We start from the raw sequence: 22,062 nt of genomic DNA, 5'->3' as shown, positions 1-22,062 counted from the left end.
TTGTTACTTTGCAACAGACGACTGAAAGAACGGCAAGACAAAAAAGGGTGCTGACGACGTAAGGTGGCTTACTTCTTCCATCCTCTGCACATCCAACAAACCCTTGACCATCCGTCCTTCCCTGGGCCGGGACCACTACCACAGAATATGACATTGCTAACCAAGCGCTCACCTTCTTGTAAAAATCCTGTAAATCAGACTGCAGTTGGAACCAAGTGTATTCGTGGGACAAAGGATCCTGATAGAAACTGATGTTTAAAAGAGTTAGGTATCCAAACACATCACTGTTGCTGCCGCTGCTACCTCTTCGGCTGGCGAACACAGGCAGTTGCTCCTCGGAGCCGACTTGCCAACAGAAGGTCAAAACACCCTGCCTAAACACAAGACTTACAAATTTGGGATCTTAAGTATGATGTCATGTCTTAAAATGATAAGCTGGCAAATAAAATAAATGGCATTTTGTAAAGATGTGCACCGTTCTCATGTTTACGCTACTTAAGATGAAGGTTCTAATAAGTCATCGGCTATGTTCCTTTAAAGGGAAGTTTTATAACTGAGATGAATCACAACTGAAAAAGATCAAAGTTAAAAAACATCAATGATGCCATGGGGTACTTTTTAATCTTGTAATGAGTGATGATCATGTGTTCTTATGAAGTTAGTCCAACTGCCAACGCCAGATGTGTATATTAAGTAGAGAAGTTGTTTGTGATGTGACAGCGCTGGTTCAGCTGCCAGAGACAGAAAACACAGAAGGATAAAACCTTTCTGAGTTTTGAGTGAAAAGCCAGCCCTGGCAGATGCGTCAATAAGCAGGGCCTCACAGCGGCACTAGGGCCATAGCATCCTCTCTTGGACTTCACTGCAAACAAAGCCTGTTTATCACCAGTTCTGCACAGCTGTCTCCAGGCAGCCTGAATACCTGCTCAAGACACAGGCTATAACACTTATTAGTGTCATTTACTAATGAGCAGAAATTAGTAAAGCCATCTGCAAGGAGAAATATAATCCACTAGAGAACAGAATCTAGATGGTATCTATTTCCTGGAAGCATACTATAAGCAAAACTTACAACAAACTTCTGACACTGAAGGAAATTGCTGTAATAAAAGCTAACACTTAATGAGCACCTACTACATGACTCTCACTGAGCTATGCATTCTACATGCATTACATCATTTAACATCTGTGCAGCAACTGATGAAGAAGATGCTCTTATTCTCATTTTAACAGATGAGCAAACTGAGGCAAAGAAGAGTTAGGTAACTTGCCTACCAGCTAGTAAGTGGAGTCGGGATTTAAAGGCAGACAGACTGACACCAAAGCCCACACCCTTAATCACCATGCTATGCTGAATAAAGACCCAGCCAGTTCCCCCAGTACCGGTCCTTGTTCAAAATGGCTGGTCTACCAGAATGGCCTTCAGAGAAAGGAGAGAAATTCCTTAACAGGAATCAATAGTACAAAATCTTCAACTTCAAATCATTATAGTAATAAACAGATATACACTATTTCTATGACAATCACTACTGGGAGAATTATAATTTTCTGGGAGAAGAGGCTAAAAGAATTGCATTAACTGTCTTTTTTTCCCTTCCACTCAGGAAAGCCTTCCAAAGCCCCTCTCTATTAACAGGTGACAAAATAAGCCTTTCGGAAATGTAGAACAGTGATTTGCAACCTTCTCCATCTCATGACACACACACACTAGTTACTAAAATTCTACAGCACGCTAAAAATACATGTTTTTGCTGGTCTGACAAAAACTAGGTATAATTTTGATTCCTTCACACTGGACAGCTGTTGATGTGTTGACTGTTGTCCTTTTCTTTTTATCTGACAGTCTGAGGGGAAAGAGGCCCAGGCCCCTGACTAAATAGACAGGTAGTGCACGTTTTAACAATTCTTGCAACACGCCAGTCAAAAACCACTGAGACAGAGCAAGAGTTGGTGGACAACCACCTGTGCACCCAATCTGACCCACCACCTGCCTTGGTAAGTCAAGTTTAATTGAAACACAGCCACAACCATTCATTTACGTAGTAGCCAAAGCTGCTTTTGCACTACAATGGCAGAGGTGAGTCCTTGTGTCAGAAATCATATGGGCCACAGAGCTGAAACTATTTGCTATCTGGAACTTCATAGAAAAAGTTTGCCAAACCACTTTCTAGAGGATTTATTACACACATTAGAGGACATTATATACACACACCAATCCATCAAAATCCTACTATACCTACACTTGAAAAAGAAAGAAAATCCTGGGCATTTTCTACACCAAGGAGGCTCAAAATTAAAGAACAATATTAAGAAGCATGCAACACTACAAACACTTAGTGCCCAGGATGGCCGAGAGCAGGGCAGAAGGAAATAATCCGACACAGAGAGCACAGCTGGTAGGGTTACGATGTTACTGATTCCAGACCCATCCTGGTATCCAGACACTTAGTCACCTCCTGATGTCAGAGAAACGACACTGCAGGTTCACAGATATTTTGGGTTCTCGAGAAATGTTACTCGGGCTGATCTAGGGCAGTGGTCTGCCACTGGAGATCTGTATCTGCTTCCCCCTCACACCCTCAGCACCCTCAGCAGCACCCACAGCTTGAACTCGGGTCACACATGTACCATCTGCCCATGCTGCCCCTAACCCTCCTGGCTTGCAGAGCACTTCTCTGCCTTTACAAGGCACTAAGCCCATCAACTAATTAACTCTGCCAACACCCTCTTTAGAACAAAGTAATATCATCCTCACTTAAAAGAGAAGTGCCTCTCTACCTTTTGTCTCATCTTTCAGAACACGGTCGCACCTACCCCTCCCGCCTCCTCTCCCAGTCATCAGCTTTGAAGCATCAACTCTTGAGTGTAGAACACACACACACACACACACACACACACACACATACACACACAGATATACACACATACGATACTGGTTTTTCCAAGAACTGAGAAAAGCAGCTGAGATCAGCAGGAAACATCTTTAAAAGATAAGTATTAGTAGGGCTAAATGTTGAAAGACTACTGCCCTGCTCTATGCATTGCTAAAATGAATGTCCCTGCCTTTTCAGGAACTCAAGGGCTAATTAGATAAAATGTTAGAGAAGATGTTTTCCGTCCTAAGGCATCATTCCTGATTTACGGCAATCCAGAAGAGTCAGGAAAAGCCCCAAACCAGGCAAGACAGCCCTGCTCTATTCTGTTCACCTGCACTGTGTCACCGCCGGCCCTAGGAACGGAGAACTGGTGCAACCAGAGACGTGTGTAGGGCTACCGCCTAGGAGGACATTCCCAAACTGAACAGACAGGGCCAGCACTGACCCAACATTGTGAGCCTGGAAGAATGCCATACACATGAAAGGAAAGAAGGAAAACCTCAAAGCCTGGCTTCTAGGCAGGAAGCCTCCCTAGTTCAGGCAAGCAGTCAGCCTTTGTGAGAAGAGACAAGCGCGAGAGGAGCGGAGGGCACTGTGCGTTCCCACTGCGAAAAGACACGCCACTTGGGGGAGGCGGCACTTCACCAGCTCTTTTCTCTTACTTTTAGGGGAAGAAAAGATGCGCCACTCTCACTGTCTAGGCAGGTGTATCGTTAGACAACAAACATTTCTGCCAGCTGTACCCCTACCACAAACCGAATTTAACTCTGAACACAATGGCTACATCTCCAAGGTATTCGCTCATCAAAGGCCCAGTTCTGTATGCTGTTTCCATTGGCACAGATTTTTTAATGTTGTATCTATCAGATAATCTTTAGTCTCTAAACACAGTTCAATACTGCTATGACAAGTCTGTCAAAGCCCTCGGGGGGCGGGGGGTAGGGAACAAACCTGTATCAATTTAGATGTGGGAGGAAACTGTGTATTAGCCCAAACGGATTGCATGCACTTCCTTGAACGGATGCTGGTTAAACCTACTAGATGTCCAGACAGACAAGGAAACCAAGGGGGGTTTAAACCTGGTTTGACTCTATATGTTAAAAGAAACTACCTATAACAATTACTAGAACATGACCAAACAACAGTGTTGTAACAATCAAGCAAGTTATCATTTGCAAATAAATTCTTTGTAATTAAGCAGTGTGCTCCTTATAAAGGGAATTGAGTGGGCGAGGTAAAAAGTTAAAACACATTCTTAGACCATGGGAAACACACAAATGCTTTTTGACTAACCTCAAGAGCTTTCAGTTTATCGTTTTCTTCCTCAGTCCTCGTGGGTTCACTCCACACTGTCTACTGTGTACAGTAGATGAGCAGAACTTTTTAGAAAATAGTTACAGTGACTGAATAATTATTCACTCATTTCCCAAAGTTATATAGGCCTTACCAATTTTGTGGCAAAGGTTAAACGTGTAATTTTATTTTCTACTAACTGTGAAGTTGTATGAACTGTCCCTCACTGTGTAAAAATGTATGCAGATAACAACCTTTGCAAAGAAACTATTTGCATGAAAGAGCACTAACTTATTTGGGACACATTCCTCCTAGGGTCTCTGTAAACTCTATTACCATTTCCAACAGGGAGGCAAGTACTTACTTCTGGGTTCCCGGGGTCCGTCCACTGTCACTTTAATAGCTCTGTGATAGGTGGCTACTTGGGGAGGATTTGTGAAGACGGTAATGGTCAAGGTGAAACTCTTGCCTGCAGAGGTAAAAAAGGAAAAGCCATAGTAAATATAAACACATAGTATGGATGACAGCGTAACAGCAGAGATGTCCAAAGGTCACGTGAGCCGCTCTGAGGAAGTAATGAAACAAAGGCAAGATTAAGAGTCAGGGCTCCGTGACCCAAAGTACAATCCCTCTGATGGCCACTTTAGGAAGTTACTGAGCTCTTTGGGCCTTAAGATCATCCTCTTCAGTGCAGTGCCGTACAAGGTGGTTCCAATTCGAAACAAAAAAACAAAAAGCAAGAAAAAAACCCCAAAAGCTGCTCAGAAGCAACAGCTGTAATGAAAGCAAAAAAACGGAGTCCACTGGAAGAGGGTTCTCTGCCTTTCAGTTTTCTCCAACATCAGGAGCACATCCAAACACAGACAATTTTAGAAGTCTTTATTTAGGATTAGGTCATGACCCCATGAGAGAACAATAGTAAATCACTGTTGATTATGTTATTTACTTCACATGGCTTTAGCATTTCATTTGCTTAACTGCACTACAATAAGAAGATGAAAGAGAAAGGTTCTTATGGGAATCATTTTAACAGGAGCCAGTGTCTCCTGTCCTGGCCTTAATGTGCCTGTGGTATGATGATTTCATCATTACTGGAACAAAGATTTTCTCCTCCCTGCCCACCCCTTCCCTAACATACTTCCTTGCTGTTAAATCTTGAAATAACTCCCTGACAATGACTTATTTTTTGCTAAACGTACAGGACATCTCCTAATACAAACGTGAATTTTTGCTTTTAGCAGAGAATGTGCTTCATGGAAACATTACATCTGATGTTTCTAATTAATGAGCTAAAAGTGATGAATGGGGGGAGGGCAGGGAAAAGTTTGGTAGCAGATTAGGCTTTCTCTCTCCAGAAGAAGAGACCGGGCTCTGTTACACAGACTCACTGACAGTTATCATCAGTTAGATTTGCAACGGTTAGTCGTGTCAGAGAGTCAGAGCTGCAAACTGTTACAAGACAGGAAAGGGTGGGCGTGAAACAGTGACTCAATAAAACATTCAGCAATCTCAGGCCAGAGTATTCATTTAGCCTGCCTTTAAAAAGCTCATTTTGTTTTGCTTTGTTTTTCGGTCAGAGACTGTTTTTCCCCTTTACTGAAAGCTGAGGGTATTAAATCAAAATACAAATCTTAAACAATATGTATCAATGCAAAGTTTAATGCAATCTTTTCAAAGCTTAATATGGAACAGGTTACATACAAGGCTTAATGTAGAACAGGTCTTTGACTGTCAAGTCTAGTGAATGGGTTTCTTTTCAACCCAGACCATGTAAGTTACTAAAATATGTTTAAGACACACATCATTTGTTACTCAGTATATATAGTTTTAAGTCTCTTTGGTTATACTTTTCTGTGCCCAAGAGGAGAAGAAAGAAGGAAAGAAAGCACAGGAATGCAAGGGAGGGGGGAGACGAATATTGAATAGAAACCTATTAAGTCCCAGCCTCTTCACACACACTGTCTCATTTGATCCAGTTCCGTTAAGTTTATCACCTCTGTTTCACATATGAAGAAACTGCAGTCCAGAGAGGCTTACTAACTTACCCACACAGCTAATAAGCAAAAAAAAAAAAAAAAAAATCAGGATCTAAACCCAGTTCTCCCAGACCCTCAAATGAATGCTCTTCTTTTTAGCTTTTCCAAAGAACATTTAAAAAAAATTAATAGGCAATGTATTTCTGCATGTGTCCCAATAGGCTCTATAAGACCAAGAAACAGTAAATACAAATCCACTAACATAGTATCTTGGCCAGGATGATGAAAGCATCTATTCTTCAAGTGTCATTAATATATCGTAGTTCATCATGATGTACTAGATGTTACATGGAGGTGAGCAGTTTAATTATCTCATTAGAGAACAGGATTTATTATATACACTAAAACTAACTAGAAGAATAAGTCAGCCAGGAGTCTAAGCTAGTTTTAGCAAACTTAAAGTCAGCAGAGATGGAGATTAGGAAACTGAACAGGAAGCCACTGGATCCAGGACAGGACCTCCAAACAACGGGAAGATCAGTCAGGAGGAGTCACCAAGCTGAATCCCTAGGACAGAAGTTAATTGACACGAAACCATACAAAGATGCCATTCTGGGTTGGATCGATGGTGGTGAGCCAGATGGCATTTCTGACAGAGCTTGGAAGGCAGCTGTCATCCAGGGCTCATCTTAATAAATCAAGGGTGTATGGATTCCAATTGTCTTTAAGATCCGTAAATAACCTGTTGGAGCTACTGTCCATGAATTTGTCCAAACTGGTCCTCAGACTAGTTCTACTCAAGACTTTTGCAATTTCTTAAGATATTAAAAGTCATTGATACTTATCCCAAATTCTGATAAACACCTCACGTAGGGGCAAAAGGCAAGTACAGAATTCACCCTATAAGTATAAAGCATCTAAATGTTCAACGTGGAACCAGTTTTCTTATAAAGAAAGACTTCTTTTTAAAAGAAGTAAGTGTTGGGGCGGGGGAATAAGTATTTAATTATAAGTACAGTCTTCTAAAATCAAATCTTAAGGATCAAGTGTACTATAACAACTAAAACAAAAATCAAGGGGGTTCTTTCCCCTTGTTATTGCCCCTTCAGAAGGAACATGGTGTAATGTTCCAGAAACTACCACCCAACGAGGTCACTGGTTCTTCACCTTATAAATAATAACACATTTCCTAAGTCAAATGTTTATGTATTTATGATTTCCTTAAACAAAAAAAAAACTTTTTCCAAATCCCATTTTTATCACTGTTCATAAATGATAAACATTCAGACTCCTACTTAAACATGCAGGCTCGTAGTGAGGAAGCTAACACTCATCCACAGTCTCAGCTAGGAACTAGTAGTGCGTATGTCCTCAAGATACCTATTTTCTAAGATAAATATAGGAACCACCATTAAAAGACAATTCCCACTTAACCTGGGGGGCTGTCCGGAGAGTCAGGAGGGCTTAGACTGTAAGCAGAGACTGTATCCTAACTGACGAAGTCCCATGCTCTCTACACTGTAGGTGTTTAACAAGGCTCGTAAATTAAAAGCAGCGTGCTTGATGTCAAAAGTGAGGAAACATACCACGGAAACTCATGGACCAAACTCATTTTAAATTCTTCTGTTTAAAATATAAAGGCTGAAAAAGGAAAAAAATTAAAATGCAGAAGCCACTCCTAACTTCGTGCAAGTTTCACTGACGCTCTACTTGTACCCCGAAGCACTTCCCAAGGCCGTGGTCGTCAGCTGGCCGATGAAGCCCAAGTGGCTAGTGATGTGACTCTTGATAAATCCAAAACTGGTTTTCGATTTCTGAGAATTTACTTTCTACCAGTGAAAAGAAGAACTGTAATAATTAGAGGAACTTGGTGTTGCTTTTTAAATGCAACTGAAAATAGAAAATTTAAAGATTGGGGAAAAATACAGTGGTGGCAGCATGTTGACCCAGACTTAATAACTTAAGAGAAACGTGAAAGTGTGAAAATCAACGAGGAAGCGGGAAAGAGTCTGTCGGAAAGCAGGTCAGGTACACAAGCAGGTTAAAGGGTTTCCTGCCACTGAAAAGCTGACCGATTTTTTTCCCAAAGACTGATATTTCTTGTCGGTGTTCTGTCCTTTTTGACTCCTTTCAACTTGATATTACTCTTGCCTTTCAAATAATGGTAATGTAGTGATATAAAGATCTATTATTAGTGATAAATCAATTTTTCCTTCTTTCTCCGCCTGCTACCCCCACCCCCAATCGAAGTCTCAAAGACAAGTCTGGACCAATTTCTCCATCCCGCCTCTGGCAGCAGACTGTAGCATTTCAGATCCTCCACCAAGTCCCGGCTGCTTCAAAGGAAAAATCCTACTTTCTTCAGTTAAGATCATAAGAAATACAGGGGGAGGGGGTCAGCTCTGTTTGGACATAATTACACTTCATCAAAAGAAGCTTTCTTCATCTTCCATGCGTGAAAAGTCTGCAAGCAGTTAAGTCTGTCTTTTTTTTTTTAAATATAAAAATTGCTATTTGGGAAACCAGCCAAAACTCAGAAAGCCAATATAGTAAAACAGTGCACACCCTTTGTTTCTCTTTGAAGTTTCTTAAATAAATATGTTGAGGGTTTACAAAGTACACTATCACTTTGCCATAGTTTCTACTCAAATTCATCAGAGAAAAGCTATGCAGCATCTATATAATACAAAAAGCAAGATAAATGAAAACACTAGCTTGAATCTGTAAAGTAAAATATAGCACCCAATCTTTTAAATACTAAAATTCATTACTCTAATTTAAAACAAAGTAATATTACATAGCAAGAATGATGTAATTCAGAGCACACAGGTAAATCAACATGTTCAAATTGTTCTTGCTTCTTCCTAGAAAGAGAAATTTTAATTGTGCTATGAATTTGCACCAATAACTGAAAAAAATGAATACACACTCATACACACTTCACACCTAATCAGTCAATACTGAGAGAGGATGTGTCTTTTTTTTTTTTTAATGAAAGCAAACCAAACCTGATGCAGAGATAACCCCTTCAGTTTTGATTCTTCCAGAGGCCTGAGCCTCATTTTATTTCAAACAACCTTTCAGTGACAGTATCTCATTAGAGTGCATCATTTTTTTTTTTGTTAAAAAGTACAACTTCTTGGCCCTGTTCCTAGAAAGTAAACTAAAACTACTCATCGGAAACAGCCTTGCTTGAATTTCCCTTATCAAGTTTTTACAATGGTAATAATTTGACATCTGATCCAAACTAAAGAGCAATTACTGAACATGGTTTAAAAATTGATGCTTCTCATTTCCTAATTCAAACCTGGGTTGGAGTAATTCCATAGGTCTTTATTTCACCTCAATGCTAAAGTGGTCTACTTTCTTTCTTATTATTGAAATACTTAAAATAGAAATATTAGATTCAATAAATAAATAAATGAACATAATACTTCTAATGAATGACTACTAAAAATCTCTCTATAGAATAAGTAAATAAACCCCAAAATTGGTTTCCTTAAAGACTCTTTGTAAAACATTAAGCCCATTTATAAAATAGTTATGAAAACCCTAAATGGGATTATTTTCTATTTTGTAATCTTTTTTAAAGATTCCTAACATTTGAATATGAATTCAAATGGTGAAAACCATTAAATAATGTGGAAATATTTCAAGTCCTGATCATTCATCTGTCTAGGCAACTCTATGCAGTCATTCTAACATAACTAACACATTATTCACTTGTTCAAGTGAAAAACCTTCAGAAGAAAAGCTAAATGATTTTTAAACAAATTTTTGGTTATAAGAATAAGTGAACTCATACAGAGGTAAGTTAACTCATACACTTATCATATGGGATAAGTGAACTGCATTATGCTAGTCCAACGTGCTGCCACTGGAGCAAAACTGATATTATCAGGAAATTGATCCAATGCATTCTCTCTTTCTTTTTCCTTTGCCCCTCAATTTACTCAGCTATTTGGTTCCTCATAATTCATAACTTGAGCCCCCAGCTGTTCTTTTCTTCACCTCATACGTTCACACCCAATGAAAGTAGGAATGAGTTCTGAAAACATTGTTTGAATATTCAATATCATAAAACAAATGAAAAAGGCCTGAATATTCAGAAAAACACTCAGCTTCAGCTGGACATATTTAAATAAGACCTTCAGTAATTCTATTCCGTTGAAGAGGGTGCTGACTTGTATATAGACCAGCCTACGTGTCATCAGGGGACCCTAATGTGTTTACTCCATTACCAATATCAAAAATCAGAGACCTACCTCGTCCACTCCGGCCCACAAATCTCAGGTCGTTGAACCTTGCTACTTGGTTTTTCATAACAGCAGAGGCATTCCGGAGCTCAGCAGAATAATTTTCATCATTACCCGCCATGACAGTAACCACAGTCCCATCTGGTACCTCTCCGAGGGCTACCACCTACGTAAAACAGGAAACACAGCAGCAATAATGGCTCATCAGAAAAGCTTAAAAACTACGAATATACTCTCGCTGTAAGTATCGTTCTCTATCAGGGCTTAGTGCTCTGGTCCAGTAACGGCAGCCAGGCATGAAGCCTCTGCACATGGGTTAGGATGCCACTTCAAACAGACCAGAGTCTCAGGGCCCACCCATTTCAAAGGCAGGCAAAGGTTTCCTTCATTTGTTGTTGCATTCTTTACCGATACATGTACATTTTTTATTGAATCCCCATGTTAGGTTGTCCATGGGAATTATGCCACAGAAGGAAGGCTGATGCTTCATCTGCAGATTGCACTGTACATATTAAGGCACTGCCTGTCTGCAGCCTGGAGCACCCCGAGGTGTGGTCTCTTCCCAATCACGGGCTGGTAAAGAAAGCCCAGTCAGCTCTATGAGAGAAGACATTTAGGTGAAACCTTGGAACTCCTGACTATATGGAAGCCTAAACATGATATGGTATCTAGGACTACATTTCATATCCTTACTTTGGGCTAGATATTCAGCTTTTAATCATACTGCAAATAATTACTAAATGTCCATTCTGCAGTAGGACTCAGTGGGATATACAAAACCGTCAAGAAGCTTAAAGTCTAGGTGTAGAACAAAGACAAATAACAGGCTGATGATAATCCCTGACAAATGAACGGTCTATACAGAAAACACACCCTAGGCCAAACTTCTACTCTGTCTTTGTCCCATCTCCCATCTTAGAATGACACATTTGCCTCTTTAACCTTCAGGGTCAGCTAACTTGCAAATGGGTGGCTCTGATTAGCATGGAGCCTGGCAAGAAAATGCTGGTGCAGAGCCTTTGGGTTCTGCAAATGGGTTAACACTCTTAACCCATTCCCAAGCCCCTGCCCCTTGATAATGCCTTTTCTCTCAACTAACTTCCAGGATCATGCACTCAGATTATTTCCATCTCTTCCTCATTCAGCTCCCAGATGCCCTGGTGATGACTAAGCAAGGACGCCAGCTAGAGGACCCCACTACTCTCTGACGTTAACGCCCACACATGCTTGCCTGTCCGGCAAACATCCCACTCCTCTTTCTCCTACTTGTACTGCTACTCCCTACTTCGTCCAGATTCCCACGAGGCAAACCTAAGCGTTTAATTCCATGCTCCCAATACAATTTGAACACACACTCATCAAAGGAGACTTCTCAGACTGTGATAAAATAAACACTACACCTGCATTTTAGGGCTTCACTGCCCGCCCCCCGTGAACCCTAGCCTGGCACTCCTTTGCTACGCCTTCCGCTCCAGCCAGGAAAAAGAACTCGTCCACATAACTTTCACCCTTAATGTTCTCGTAGTCTGCTTTTCAATTCCATTCCTTCTTTAGTACTTTGGTGTTCAGTTTAAAACCCGAAAACTTTCCTTAAATTACAGAGCCCACTTCCACACCATTGCACTGTACTCAGGTGATCCTCATTTCAACGTGCATATATTAATAATTTATCTACTCCTTTTGATATACTTGCCCAAAACTGTGAGACTCACTCCTAGGAGTACAGATTATATTAAATTGGAAAGTACCTGAGGGAAGGGACTTTATTCGTCTGGTTCAGCCCTCTATACCAAACTCCCACAAACAGTGCCTGGTACAGACGAAGTGTTTGATAAATATCTTTGAGATAAATAAGTGAAAGAGCTTCCAAAAGAGCATCAACTCGCACAGCCAACAGTTGTGAGGCTACCAGATAAAACTCTAAGAGAGAGAACCAATTAAAGGTTGAGTCAGCATCCCTCGCTAGCAGCAATATGCCCTCGCTCCAAACTAGTTTTCTGACAACTTCTTCCATCCCAGATAGGGAATCATGCCAACTATCACTTACTCATAGTGTTTGGTTACTCCACTCAATCTGAGAAGATTTTCAGGTCAAGGGTAAGTCCCTAGAGAACACGACTTCCTCCCTGCAGACCTGATCTAGTGCCTCAAGTGGCTGCTGACTATACAGGTGATGCTGCCCTGTTGATGCAGGCAGTGTGCTTTACCATTTTTCAAATTCACAGTGCCCAAAATGCGAACATTTGAAAATACTGAAATAATTGACTGCGTTTGCCAGGATTCATCTCAATGTTTGACATTTTTTACACTCGGCATATTGTGTTTTAACACCTGTTGTGTGGTTTTCTAAATATGGGACCAGTAAAGTGTATGAACAAAGGCAGAAAACTGTACTGTTTAGAAGAGAATAAATGCATCAAAATTCAAGGGGCTCCACCTCTTTTTTTCCTACCTCTGCTATGATCTCATATAAGTAACTTCATCTCCAGAACTCCAGTTTTCCAATATAAATTGGAAATAATTATTTTAAAGTCTGTAAAATATAGATAAGATACTATGTATGCATAGAGTGTAATTATAATGATGTCCTTTTTGAAAGACAAGAAGGCTAACTTCTGTCCCAAGGTTTTTATGTATGAGCATCCTTAAAGGATGCAACTGAATACAGAATTCTTCACGCCAGTCCTGAGGTGTTTTTTGTTGTTGAAAGATAAAGGATGACTGCTAATGGCTTTTACTCCAGTCTGGCTAAATTTCAGAGAAAAAAACTAAAGAAATCTGCCCCAATATGAAGATTTTCAAGAGCTCTGGGACATTATTATTTTACTGCATATTTTTAACATAATGGGGTTTTTCTAGTTAGAAGAAAGGAAAATTGATTCAATATGGGAAAATATGAAAGAAAAGATCCCTAAGAGTGAAATACATAAGTCCATTTTACTTTGCTTAGGCAGCATAATAATGACCACATTAAATACTGGTTATGTCTTATGTACTACATTTAATAACAAAACAAATAGACAATCACAAATAGCGAGTCTTCTATGAGGCTTAGAACTTGGCCTTTAAAAACAAAAGCTAACTAAAACAATATAGTGACAACTTTCCCTGTTACGGCTGAGCTCTATTTTAATGGCTAAATATATTTTTTCCCTGCTCTATGTTCTACCAAATCACATTGCCTAATGATTTTCTGAGGGAAAACTGTGGGGAGGGCATACTGTTTTTAACTTTATATCAATTAGAAACATAATTATATGGTTGAGATTTTTTTTTTACATAGATCTCTGAAAGCTAAAAAGTTTCCCTTGGAGATTCTTAACTGTGTTTATCTAAAAGAAACCAAAAGAGGCCCTGGTTGGGAAGCTCCGTTGGTTAGAGCATCATCTGTACAGGCCAAGGTTGCAGGTTCCACCCCTGGTCAGGGCAAATTCGAGAATCACCCAATGGCCCTGGCCAAATATCTCAATTGGTTGGACAGCTGTCCCGAAGAAACACCAGCATTGCAGGTTGGTCCCTGGTGAGGGCACATACAAGAAGCAACCAGTGAATGCATGGGTGGGTGAAGCAACAGATCGATGTTTCTCTCACACTCAAATCAATAAATGAAAATTTTAAAAAATTAAAGTATTAACCAATGAATGCATAAATAAGTGGAATAACAAAGAGAGGTTTCTCTCTCTCTTAAAAAAATCAATAAAAAAGTAAAAGAAAACCAAAAGAATGAAGAATTTTTTACACGTTTCATCTATACAAAACACAAACAATGGAAAACATTCTAAGGGACAGAAAGAGAAAGCAGTCAAAAATCACTCTTTAACTAGTTAGGAGTGGAGACCCATTAAAATTTGTTTCCATAGTACCCTATACAAAAGTTCTGTTCTGCAAATAATTTGTGATGAAACCTTAGCAACTACATTTCTAGATGTTTTTAAAACATAAAATCTATAAATTCAAGAAACTTCATAAGAAAGAGAGAAGTAGTTTTATGTCCTTATATTTTAGAATTGAGAAAGAAGTTCCTATATTTAGCGCACCTCACTACGGACTAGCATGTAAATCACATGAAGTTTGTACAAAATAAAAAAGATTTAACTCTAGAAACACTATTGAAATTTTGAATGAGACTCCTTATGATTAAATCTGTGAGTTACTCTGATAGAGAAGCAGTAAAGAATTCATTCAGATGCTTAAAATTGTATTTGTGGTCTTATTATATGGAAATAAAAATTGCCCATTACATTTCCATGAAGAGAAGGCTAGTCTTAACTAAGCAATTACTCTTAGAGACCAATATCATTTGGCACATTGTACTTGCAGCAAAATTGAAATATAATTCTTTTCTGAGATAGAATCTGATCAAATCTTTTTTGGGAATACAAAGACAGGTTTAAGGAAGTTATAGCAATAAGAAAAATGTTAATCCTATGGTAATTACTTAAAGATAACTTTAAATAAGCTATCAAAAACCTTCCCAAATATGAGTTACTTTTTCAAGTTTAACCTAGAATTTAGGACCACCCAATTGAACCATGGGGGGGGGAAAGTAGGAAGCATCATTTCATGCTATCTAAAATATATGTCAAGAGAAAACTGATGGAAAGTATTTCCATTTAAGCCAGGAATTTATATGCCATGTTTCAAGCTCATTTGGATATTCTGAAATTTTTTGAAAGGACGCAAACAGCAATGACAAAGCACAAAAATAATGAAAAATATCATGCTTGTTTTCAAATGTAAGTTTTCTACTTTTTAAAAAATATTTGTTTTCCATCTAAAAGTTTCATTTCAATTACGTTATCAATAAGTTTTATATATTCAATCCTAACACTTTAACCTTATTTTATTTAAAGGCATAACACAAAAATGTGCGTCTTAACACAACTTGAAATCTATTGATTTACATAATTTTGCATAATAATTCATACTAGGCTTTAAAGGGTTTTAACAGGTTTAAGAATTTGTTTTTCTTTGTTTGAATAGAATTACATTGAAAAAGACACAAGCATAAAATCTGATCATTAAATATGTAAGGAAAATACAACTCATTAGCGTCAAGTATTTGTTAGTTGCATACTTGTTTCTAAAATTGGGCTGATGATGTTGAAAAATTATTCTCAGATAGAAATTGCTCCATCATTTTGAAACCCTACTTATGACAAATACTGAAAGCTATCATTAAACACACAGAATTAACTGTGAGTAATAGATCATATATCTAAAAATGTGTTTTCTTTAACATTGCCAGAAAAACATATGATACTGGTAAATATATAGCCCAGTGTTCTCTAACTTAAAACAGCACCACAGCCTTGCAATACTTTTGGGTATATATCTGGACTTAAAATTTCTGCATAGTATTCCAGCTTGAAGGTATTTAAAGCAACTGAGCTGTGAACCCTGAACAGCAGGCTTCATGGCAGCAACGCTGACAGACCCCTAATTATAAGGGTGCTCCTGAATGCATCATTGACAGCCTCTCCCACTATTTCTGTTTGACCATTAACTAATGAGATGGGTTTGCAAATTGCTTTTCTGTCACTAGAATTTCAAGGACAGAAAGGCCTGGGTATCCTCTAATAGTATACCTTCACTATTTTAAGCTTTCAGTGAAATACACCTGAAAGAGATGTTAAAAATATTTATTTCCATTTCCTTGACACCTGGGAGGACGGAACATTTCAAAACTGCAGTGCTTTGTTAAAAATACAATGCTAATAAACAACTTTACATATTTTAAACTACACTGGTTGTTTCTGCATTTTTAAGAGCTGAGTATAAACAAATTAAGTATTTTTGTATAATCCCCAAACAAGATCAGATGAACACATTACTTACAACTTAATACAAATGTCAATATCATTTTGAAGCACTACTTTAAAACACCAAAACACAGTCCATTGAATCCATGTGATTCTCTACGTGGTGAGTTCAGTATCACAGACATAAAATATAGACTCAATAAATACTGTATTGATCTGAATATCAGATGTCTCAACAATTTAGTTCTGTGTTTTTAAAATATATTTACCTGTCTGTATGTACCCATAACATTGTAATTTGCTTTGTACATGGCTCTAACTATCACAGCCAAATTGTTCTCACCACTTTTAAAACTGAGACCTCTTCTTATTACTTCTTTCTTACAGATTTACTTGACTTTGTTGCAATGGTAGAAAGCCTTACTGTTCCCAGTTCTTATCCCAAAAGAAAGGTAAAGAGAGTTTGCTGTTAATAATATTCAGATGAAAACATAAATTGTTGTCTATGCCTGAATGTTCCAAATATTTACACATCTTTTTCAGCAGAGACAAAACTTCTATATTCAGAGGATCTCAGCTATCACCTGCTACTTGCATTTTGTTAAACACAGGTATGGGGATGGGAAAGCACTGGAAATTCACGTTTTAGATTAATTCAATTTTTTTTCAATTAATATGAAATCAAGTATTTACTTCAGTATGGCCATGTGTTAACTATGGCTTTGTTTGCTGGTTACAAGTAAAATCACTCTGTAACTGACAATAAGTATGATTAATAGCAAAGAAAGCCATTTCTTTTCAAAATGATTTTTAAAAGGTGGTACAAAAACCTGAAGGCAACCAAAATCTGATAACAGGTCAGACTACATTGCATTCTCTCTGTATGCCAAAAACATCCTTTCTATCTAAAATACTAATGCTCCAAATCAGTTCAGCGCCATAAATATAAAAGAATACTTCAAAACAGTTCTACCTTAAATATGTTGAGCAGAACAAACAGAATCCAGACCATCAAACACCTAAATGGTATCTTTAAAAATGTCTGCACTTTTCCTTTAATTTTCACATATCCTGACTTGTGGCACTGTGTAAGCAAAATCGCTACTTATTTGTATGTGCTGTTTTCATCCAGGTTTTTTGTTTGTATTTGGGATTTGGGGGTGGGGTGGAAATAAATGTCCACTCTTACAATAAAGCTAATTAGAAAATTCTGGGCCCTTGGACGATGAACACTGTAAAATATACCTCTTGTACAGAAATTTAAATGTCTATGGTATTTGGAGCTTTTCATATTTCAAGAAGAAAATAACCTACAAAATAGGTAGTTTATTAAAGGAGACATAGACTTCTTAAGCCAAGTGCAAAATGAAACTTGCCTCAGACTGCTTCATCCTCTTCCCATAACAACTTATTCTGATTTCTGTTCTGATATAAAACCCAGCTAGATAACCAGCTCTAATTGACCTGGACTCCTCTTTCTTTCCACCCCACCTACACACAGCATCTGAATTGAAGCCTGGCAGGGGGACGAGGCCGGGAGGGATGAGCGATCAACTACTGGGAACTGCCAGTGGCCCGTGGGAGTCTGGCCCCAGGGCCACAGTGGAGAACCTGGCACGATTCCTCCTTTTCCTCTGTTACCCTATGGCCTTGCTACCCTGCTCTCCATAGATCCCAGAACCCAGGGGTCCTGGGCTAGACAGGGCCGGAAGAGGCGTTCGGAGTCTCCTCTCTGCGCCTGGCTCAGCGCCCCCTCCATCCCGGCGTCCAGTCCCCGGAGACAGGACGGCCCCGGGACCCGCTTCCCTTGCACCCAGCTCGGCCCTGGGGGTTTCCGCTTCTGCCCCTGGCGAGGGCTACGCGGCAATCTGGATCGCAATATGGACACCCACCGGGCTGTGCCAGAGGCCGAGGACCCTGCATCCTCAACCTGCGGAGCCGCTACCGGGACGCCGGCTGCGGACACCCGCCCTCAAACTAACGGGCCCGGCGGGCGGAGGAGGCCGCGGAGGACGCGCCGAACCCCGGAGTCACTCCCTCTGCACCCAGGCCGCCGGCCGCAGCCTCCCATGACCTTGTAGAGACGGGAGGGACCTTTGGGAACCAGATCCTTTAGAAGTAATAACAAGGCAAATCCGCAAAATTTCACCTCAGATTTCAAGGCCAGCGAACCAAAGGCATTTCACAGATTTCCCCTCGGGCCACCAGGCTGGGAGAGGCAGGGATCTCCGTCGCTGCGGGAAGAAGCGGCCCGAGCCCCCGCCCCCTCGGCTGGCCCGCGCCTCCCGCACTCGAGGGTCTGCGCCCGCGATCCCCCGGGCTCCCCCGCCTCCGGGTGCGACGACCCCGGCGGCCCCGCCTTCCTCCTGGTAACGGGAACTGCCGCGAGCCTGGGGTCCGAGCAAACACCCCTGTCCTTTCCGTCCCCCTCACACGTTCCCCGAGTCCCGAGGTTTGCCTGCGACCCCCGTGGGCACCGGTCTCGCGGCCCACGCGCCGCAGCCGGCGCCCCGCCCCGGGCGCGAACTCCTGGCGCCGTCACCTCGAGAACGCCGGTACCCAAACCCGGGATAGGCCGGGGCCACTGAGGCTCAAGCGGGTCCGAGCTGGGGGCACCAAAACGAGCGGAGGGGCGATCGGCCGGGAGGAGAGTGTGCAGGGGAGCCAGGAATCCTGGGGAGGGCCCGCGCGGGCAGCCCGCAGTGCGGGACCGGCTGGCGTACCCGGGGAGGAGGACGCAGAGGGGGGGCCGGTAAATGCCGGGGATCCTCACACCTGGGATGGGGGGCGGGGGTGGGGAATGCAACAAGTGGACACCTGGAGGCTCTGGGGAGAGGGGAGACAGGTCCGAGGAGTGGGTTAGAACTTTGGCGGGGAGGTTTGAGGGGTGATGAACCGACAGAGGGGACAAGGGCTCGCGTGGTGGCTGCGGGCACAGGTGGGAGAAGGAGGAATCTGCGCGGGGTCACTGCTCCCAAGCCCGCTGGGAAATTCGGGGGAAGAGGGCCGTCCAGGGTTCTCTCGAGTCAGAGCCTCCAAGGTATACGGGAGGCCTGGAACCTCGTCCGGCCCCCCGCGGTCAAGGAGACGCCCGCGGGCAGGTCCCGCGGTGTCCGGCCCGTGGCGGGGGGTGGCCTCAGCTTCTTACCTTGAAGGCCACGGGTAGGGTCTTGTTGCAACGCCAGTGCGAGGGCAGCACGGAGCACAGGAAGTTGGGACTGTCAGTACGGACTAGCTCGGCCGGGTGGTCAGCTATGATCTCCACCATGGTGCGGTTGTCGTGCGGCGGCCGCAACCGGGGCACCGCAGCCACTGCTACCGCCGCTGCCGCAGCCGCCGCCGCTGCCTCTTGCTGCTGCTGCTGCTGTTGCTGCTGCTGTTGCTGCTGCTGCTGCTGCTGTTGCTGCTGCGCAGCCACCACCGGGCTCACGTCGCTCATCTTGCCGGGCTGCAGGCTGCTGGAGGGGGGGCTGAAGCGCCGGCTGGTGCTCGGATCTACGGGAATACGCATCACAACAGCCACAAGTTAGCGAAGTGGCCGGGGGAGGGGGAGGAGGGTGGAAATGAGGGGCGAGGAGGAGGAAACTGGGGGGGTGGGGTGGAAGCGAGACGGGGGAGAGGGGATGAAGGTGATGGGACTGAGGAGGTGAGAAATCAAGTTCGATGAAGCCGACTGCCAGGCCGAGTCTGACGGGGGACAGCGGTAGTGACTCGGAGAGGTCGGGTTGGCGGGTGGGGAGACCCGGGAGGCGCAGATCTTTGCAGGAGCCTTTGGAACACTCAGGGTGGCAGCTGCGAACGGGTGCAGGGATGTGTTTGGCCCGGGAAGGCGGGGGGTGGCTTCAGTTTGCAGCTTAGAGTGGGGTCCCTTGGGGCACCGCGTCCTGGGTGCGCTGGCGCCCCCTCCCAGTTCGAGTCCGGCGGTGGAGGCGAGTGCTTTTAGTCCAGCCTAGGGGCCGGCAGAGCAGCGCGCAGCCAGCCACCGCCGCGCCTCCCCGCGCGCAGCTATCCAGCTGCAGGCGTCCGCGCCGCCGCCCGCCGGCTTGGGCTGCTACCGCCGCCTCCTCCGCGAGGCCGCCGCTCCCCCCGCGCCGGCTGCGCGCTCAGATTCCTCCCGCGGCGGCTGCCAGCCCGGCTCCCCGGCTCCGCTCCTTCCTTTCCCTTCTCCTCTTCTCCCCCTCTCACCGCCACCTTCTTGCATCCACTCCCTCCTGCTATTTGCAAAGTTCCCCTGACCCTCGCGCTTTGAGGTGCCAGGAGGTAAGTCTCAGGCAGCGGATTTCGGGGCAACGGATCCTGAGCATTCGAATCGCAGCCGCTGCCGCCGCCCGCCGGCCGGGAGAAGGAGCCCCCTGGACGCCGCGCGCAGCTTCCGAAGCCGAGAGAGGCGGCCCTGGTCTAAGGGGATCTAGCCTGGTCTCGTCCTCTTGCTTCTCCCCGCCCCCCCCACCGCCCCCCCAGGGCAAGGAACCCCCTTCTAGGTCGGGAGAGGCTGAAGCAGAGACGCCAGAGAGCCGCGGGCTGATCTGACTGTCGGTATTTTTCGTTGTAACTTCAGGAGAGGAGGAAGGAAAATTCTTGAGCTTCTGTACCGACTTCTCCGCTCTCTTCCCCCTTCCCCCACCCTACCCCCGCCCCCCCCGCCGTAGCAGCTCCCTGGGGGAAAAAAGATTTTGCAGAGTTTTGGATGTGTTTTTTTGTCTTAAGTGACACAAAAGATGGGAAAGGGTCACGCGTCAAAATAGTTTTTAGAAACTCAAGTGGATGACTGGACAGTTTTTTTTTCTTTCTATATTCAAATTTGTTGTTCCTAGAGAACAAGGTTGAGTTGTTTGAAGGACTGGAAAACTGTCATCTTGGTGATTAAAATAAATTGCAAAAACCCTTGCTGGAGAGAAATTTCAGCAATTTTCTATCAATTTAAATAATCTATTAAGTCTATTCTGCATCTAAAACTACGTCTAATGTCTTAACTTTCTTTCCCACCATTCCCGGGGAAAAAAGTAAAAATACCAAATAAAATATTCAAAATGTTTCAATGGCTATTTATTTGTGTATTTATTTCCCAATACGGGTTTAAAAAGCGATTTTGGATCCCCCAAAAAGTTGTGGTCGAGAGGATGAAGGAGCGCGGGGAGAAAAGCGGCAGTTTTACCTAAAATGTGGTTTTTGGAGGCTGGGATTTCTAATGATTAGGTTTTTGTGGTTTATATAGACACGACTCTGGCTGAGGCGATCATTACGCTGATGAGAGTCAGAAGCACGTGGGTGTCTCCGACCAGCCTCAGACTCTGAGCCTTCAAAACAAATAAAACAATGTTTCCCGGCGCCCGCAGAAGCCGGGAAATCCGCTTGAGGCTATTGCGCCCCTAAGAAGGGGGCACCAGGCCGGTTCCCTCCACGTTCTGTGTACTGCTACGTTTCTTGCTTCCTGTCAAACTCCTTCAAGCCTTCCAAAGCTCGAAAACGTGTTTGCAAAAAGAATCATCAGTTGTCAAAGTTTCAAAGATTCCTAATAGAGTAGCTGACACAGTAATAAATGATTTTATAAATAAATGAAAAATTAGAATGCCTCCGCCTCGGAGCATTAAGGAAGGTAGTTGAGTCATCACTGATCTCCCCCCTTTCTCTTTTAAAACAATTGACGTACCTATTAATTGGTGGTTTTATTGCTCAGCGCAAACCCCTCTCTCACCCTAGTAGCGACCCGCCACGACCCTCCTCCCTCTCCATTGCTGGAGCACTGAGTCCACTCGCTGAGCCAGCGCTGGGGTCGTCCGCCTTTGAACGGGTCTGGAAGAGCTTAGAGAGTGTGTGGGGGGTGGGGGTGGGACCCAAAAAAGGGGACCTGGTGCCAGTCACGGATTCTGGAGCCCATTTCAAGCATAAGATGAACTTG

General features: G+C 42.9%; 1 protein-coding gene across 6 annotated transcripts in view; it reads right to left on the bottom strand.

Moving 5' to 3' along the window:
- Positions 1-20,771, bottom strand: part of RUNX2 (RUNX family transcription factor 2) — a 230,142-nt gene extending 209,371 nt beyond the window's left edge. For 2 of the 6 annotated variants that reach the window (XM_037054020.1, XM_037054060.1), the window contains exons 1-3: positions 19,312-20,771; positions 10,411-10,567; positions 4,534-4,638 (exon numbers count right to left, since the gene is read on the bottom strand). In XM_037054020.1, coding sequence (XP_036909915.1) covers positions 4,534-4,638; positions 10,411-10,567; positions 19,312-19,674 — 625 coding nt within the window. In that variant the 5' untranslated portion in view covers positions 19,675-20,771. The remainder of the gene's footprint in view (positions 1-4,533; positions 4,639-10,410; positions 10,568-19,311) is intronic. The other 4 variants (XM_037054038.1, XM_037054068.1, XM_037054028.1 and 1 more) reach the window with 3 other exon arrangements.
- Positions 20,772-22,062: the final 1,291 nt, after the last annotated feature.

The sequence above is a fragment of the Sturnira hondurensis genome, unplaced genomic scaffold (assembly GCF_014824575.4).
Source record: "Sturnira hondurensis isolate 20B ecotype Veracruz unplaced genomic scaffold, ASM1482457v3 Scaffold0000880, whole genome shotgun sequence".
Classification (NCBI taxonomy): domain Eukaryota; kingdom Metazoa; phylum Chordata; class Mammalia; order Chiroptera; family Phyllostomidae; genus Sturnira; species Sturnira hondurensis.
The sequence above is the reverse complement of the archived record's forward strand: the minus strand, read 5'-3'. Positions and strand labels throughout refer to the sequence as shown.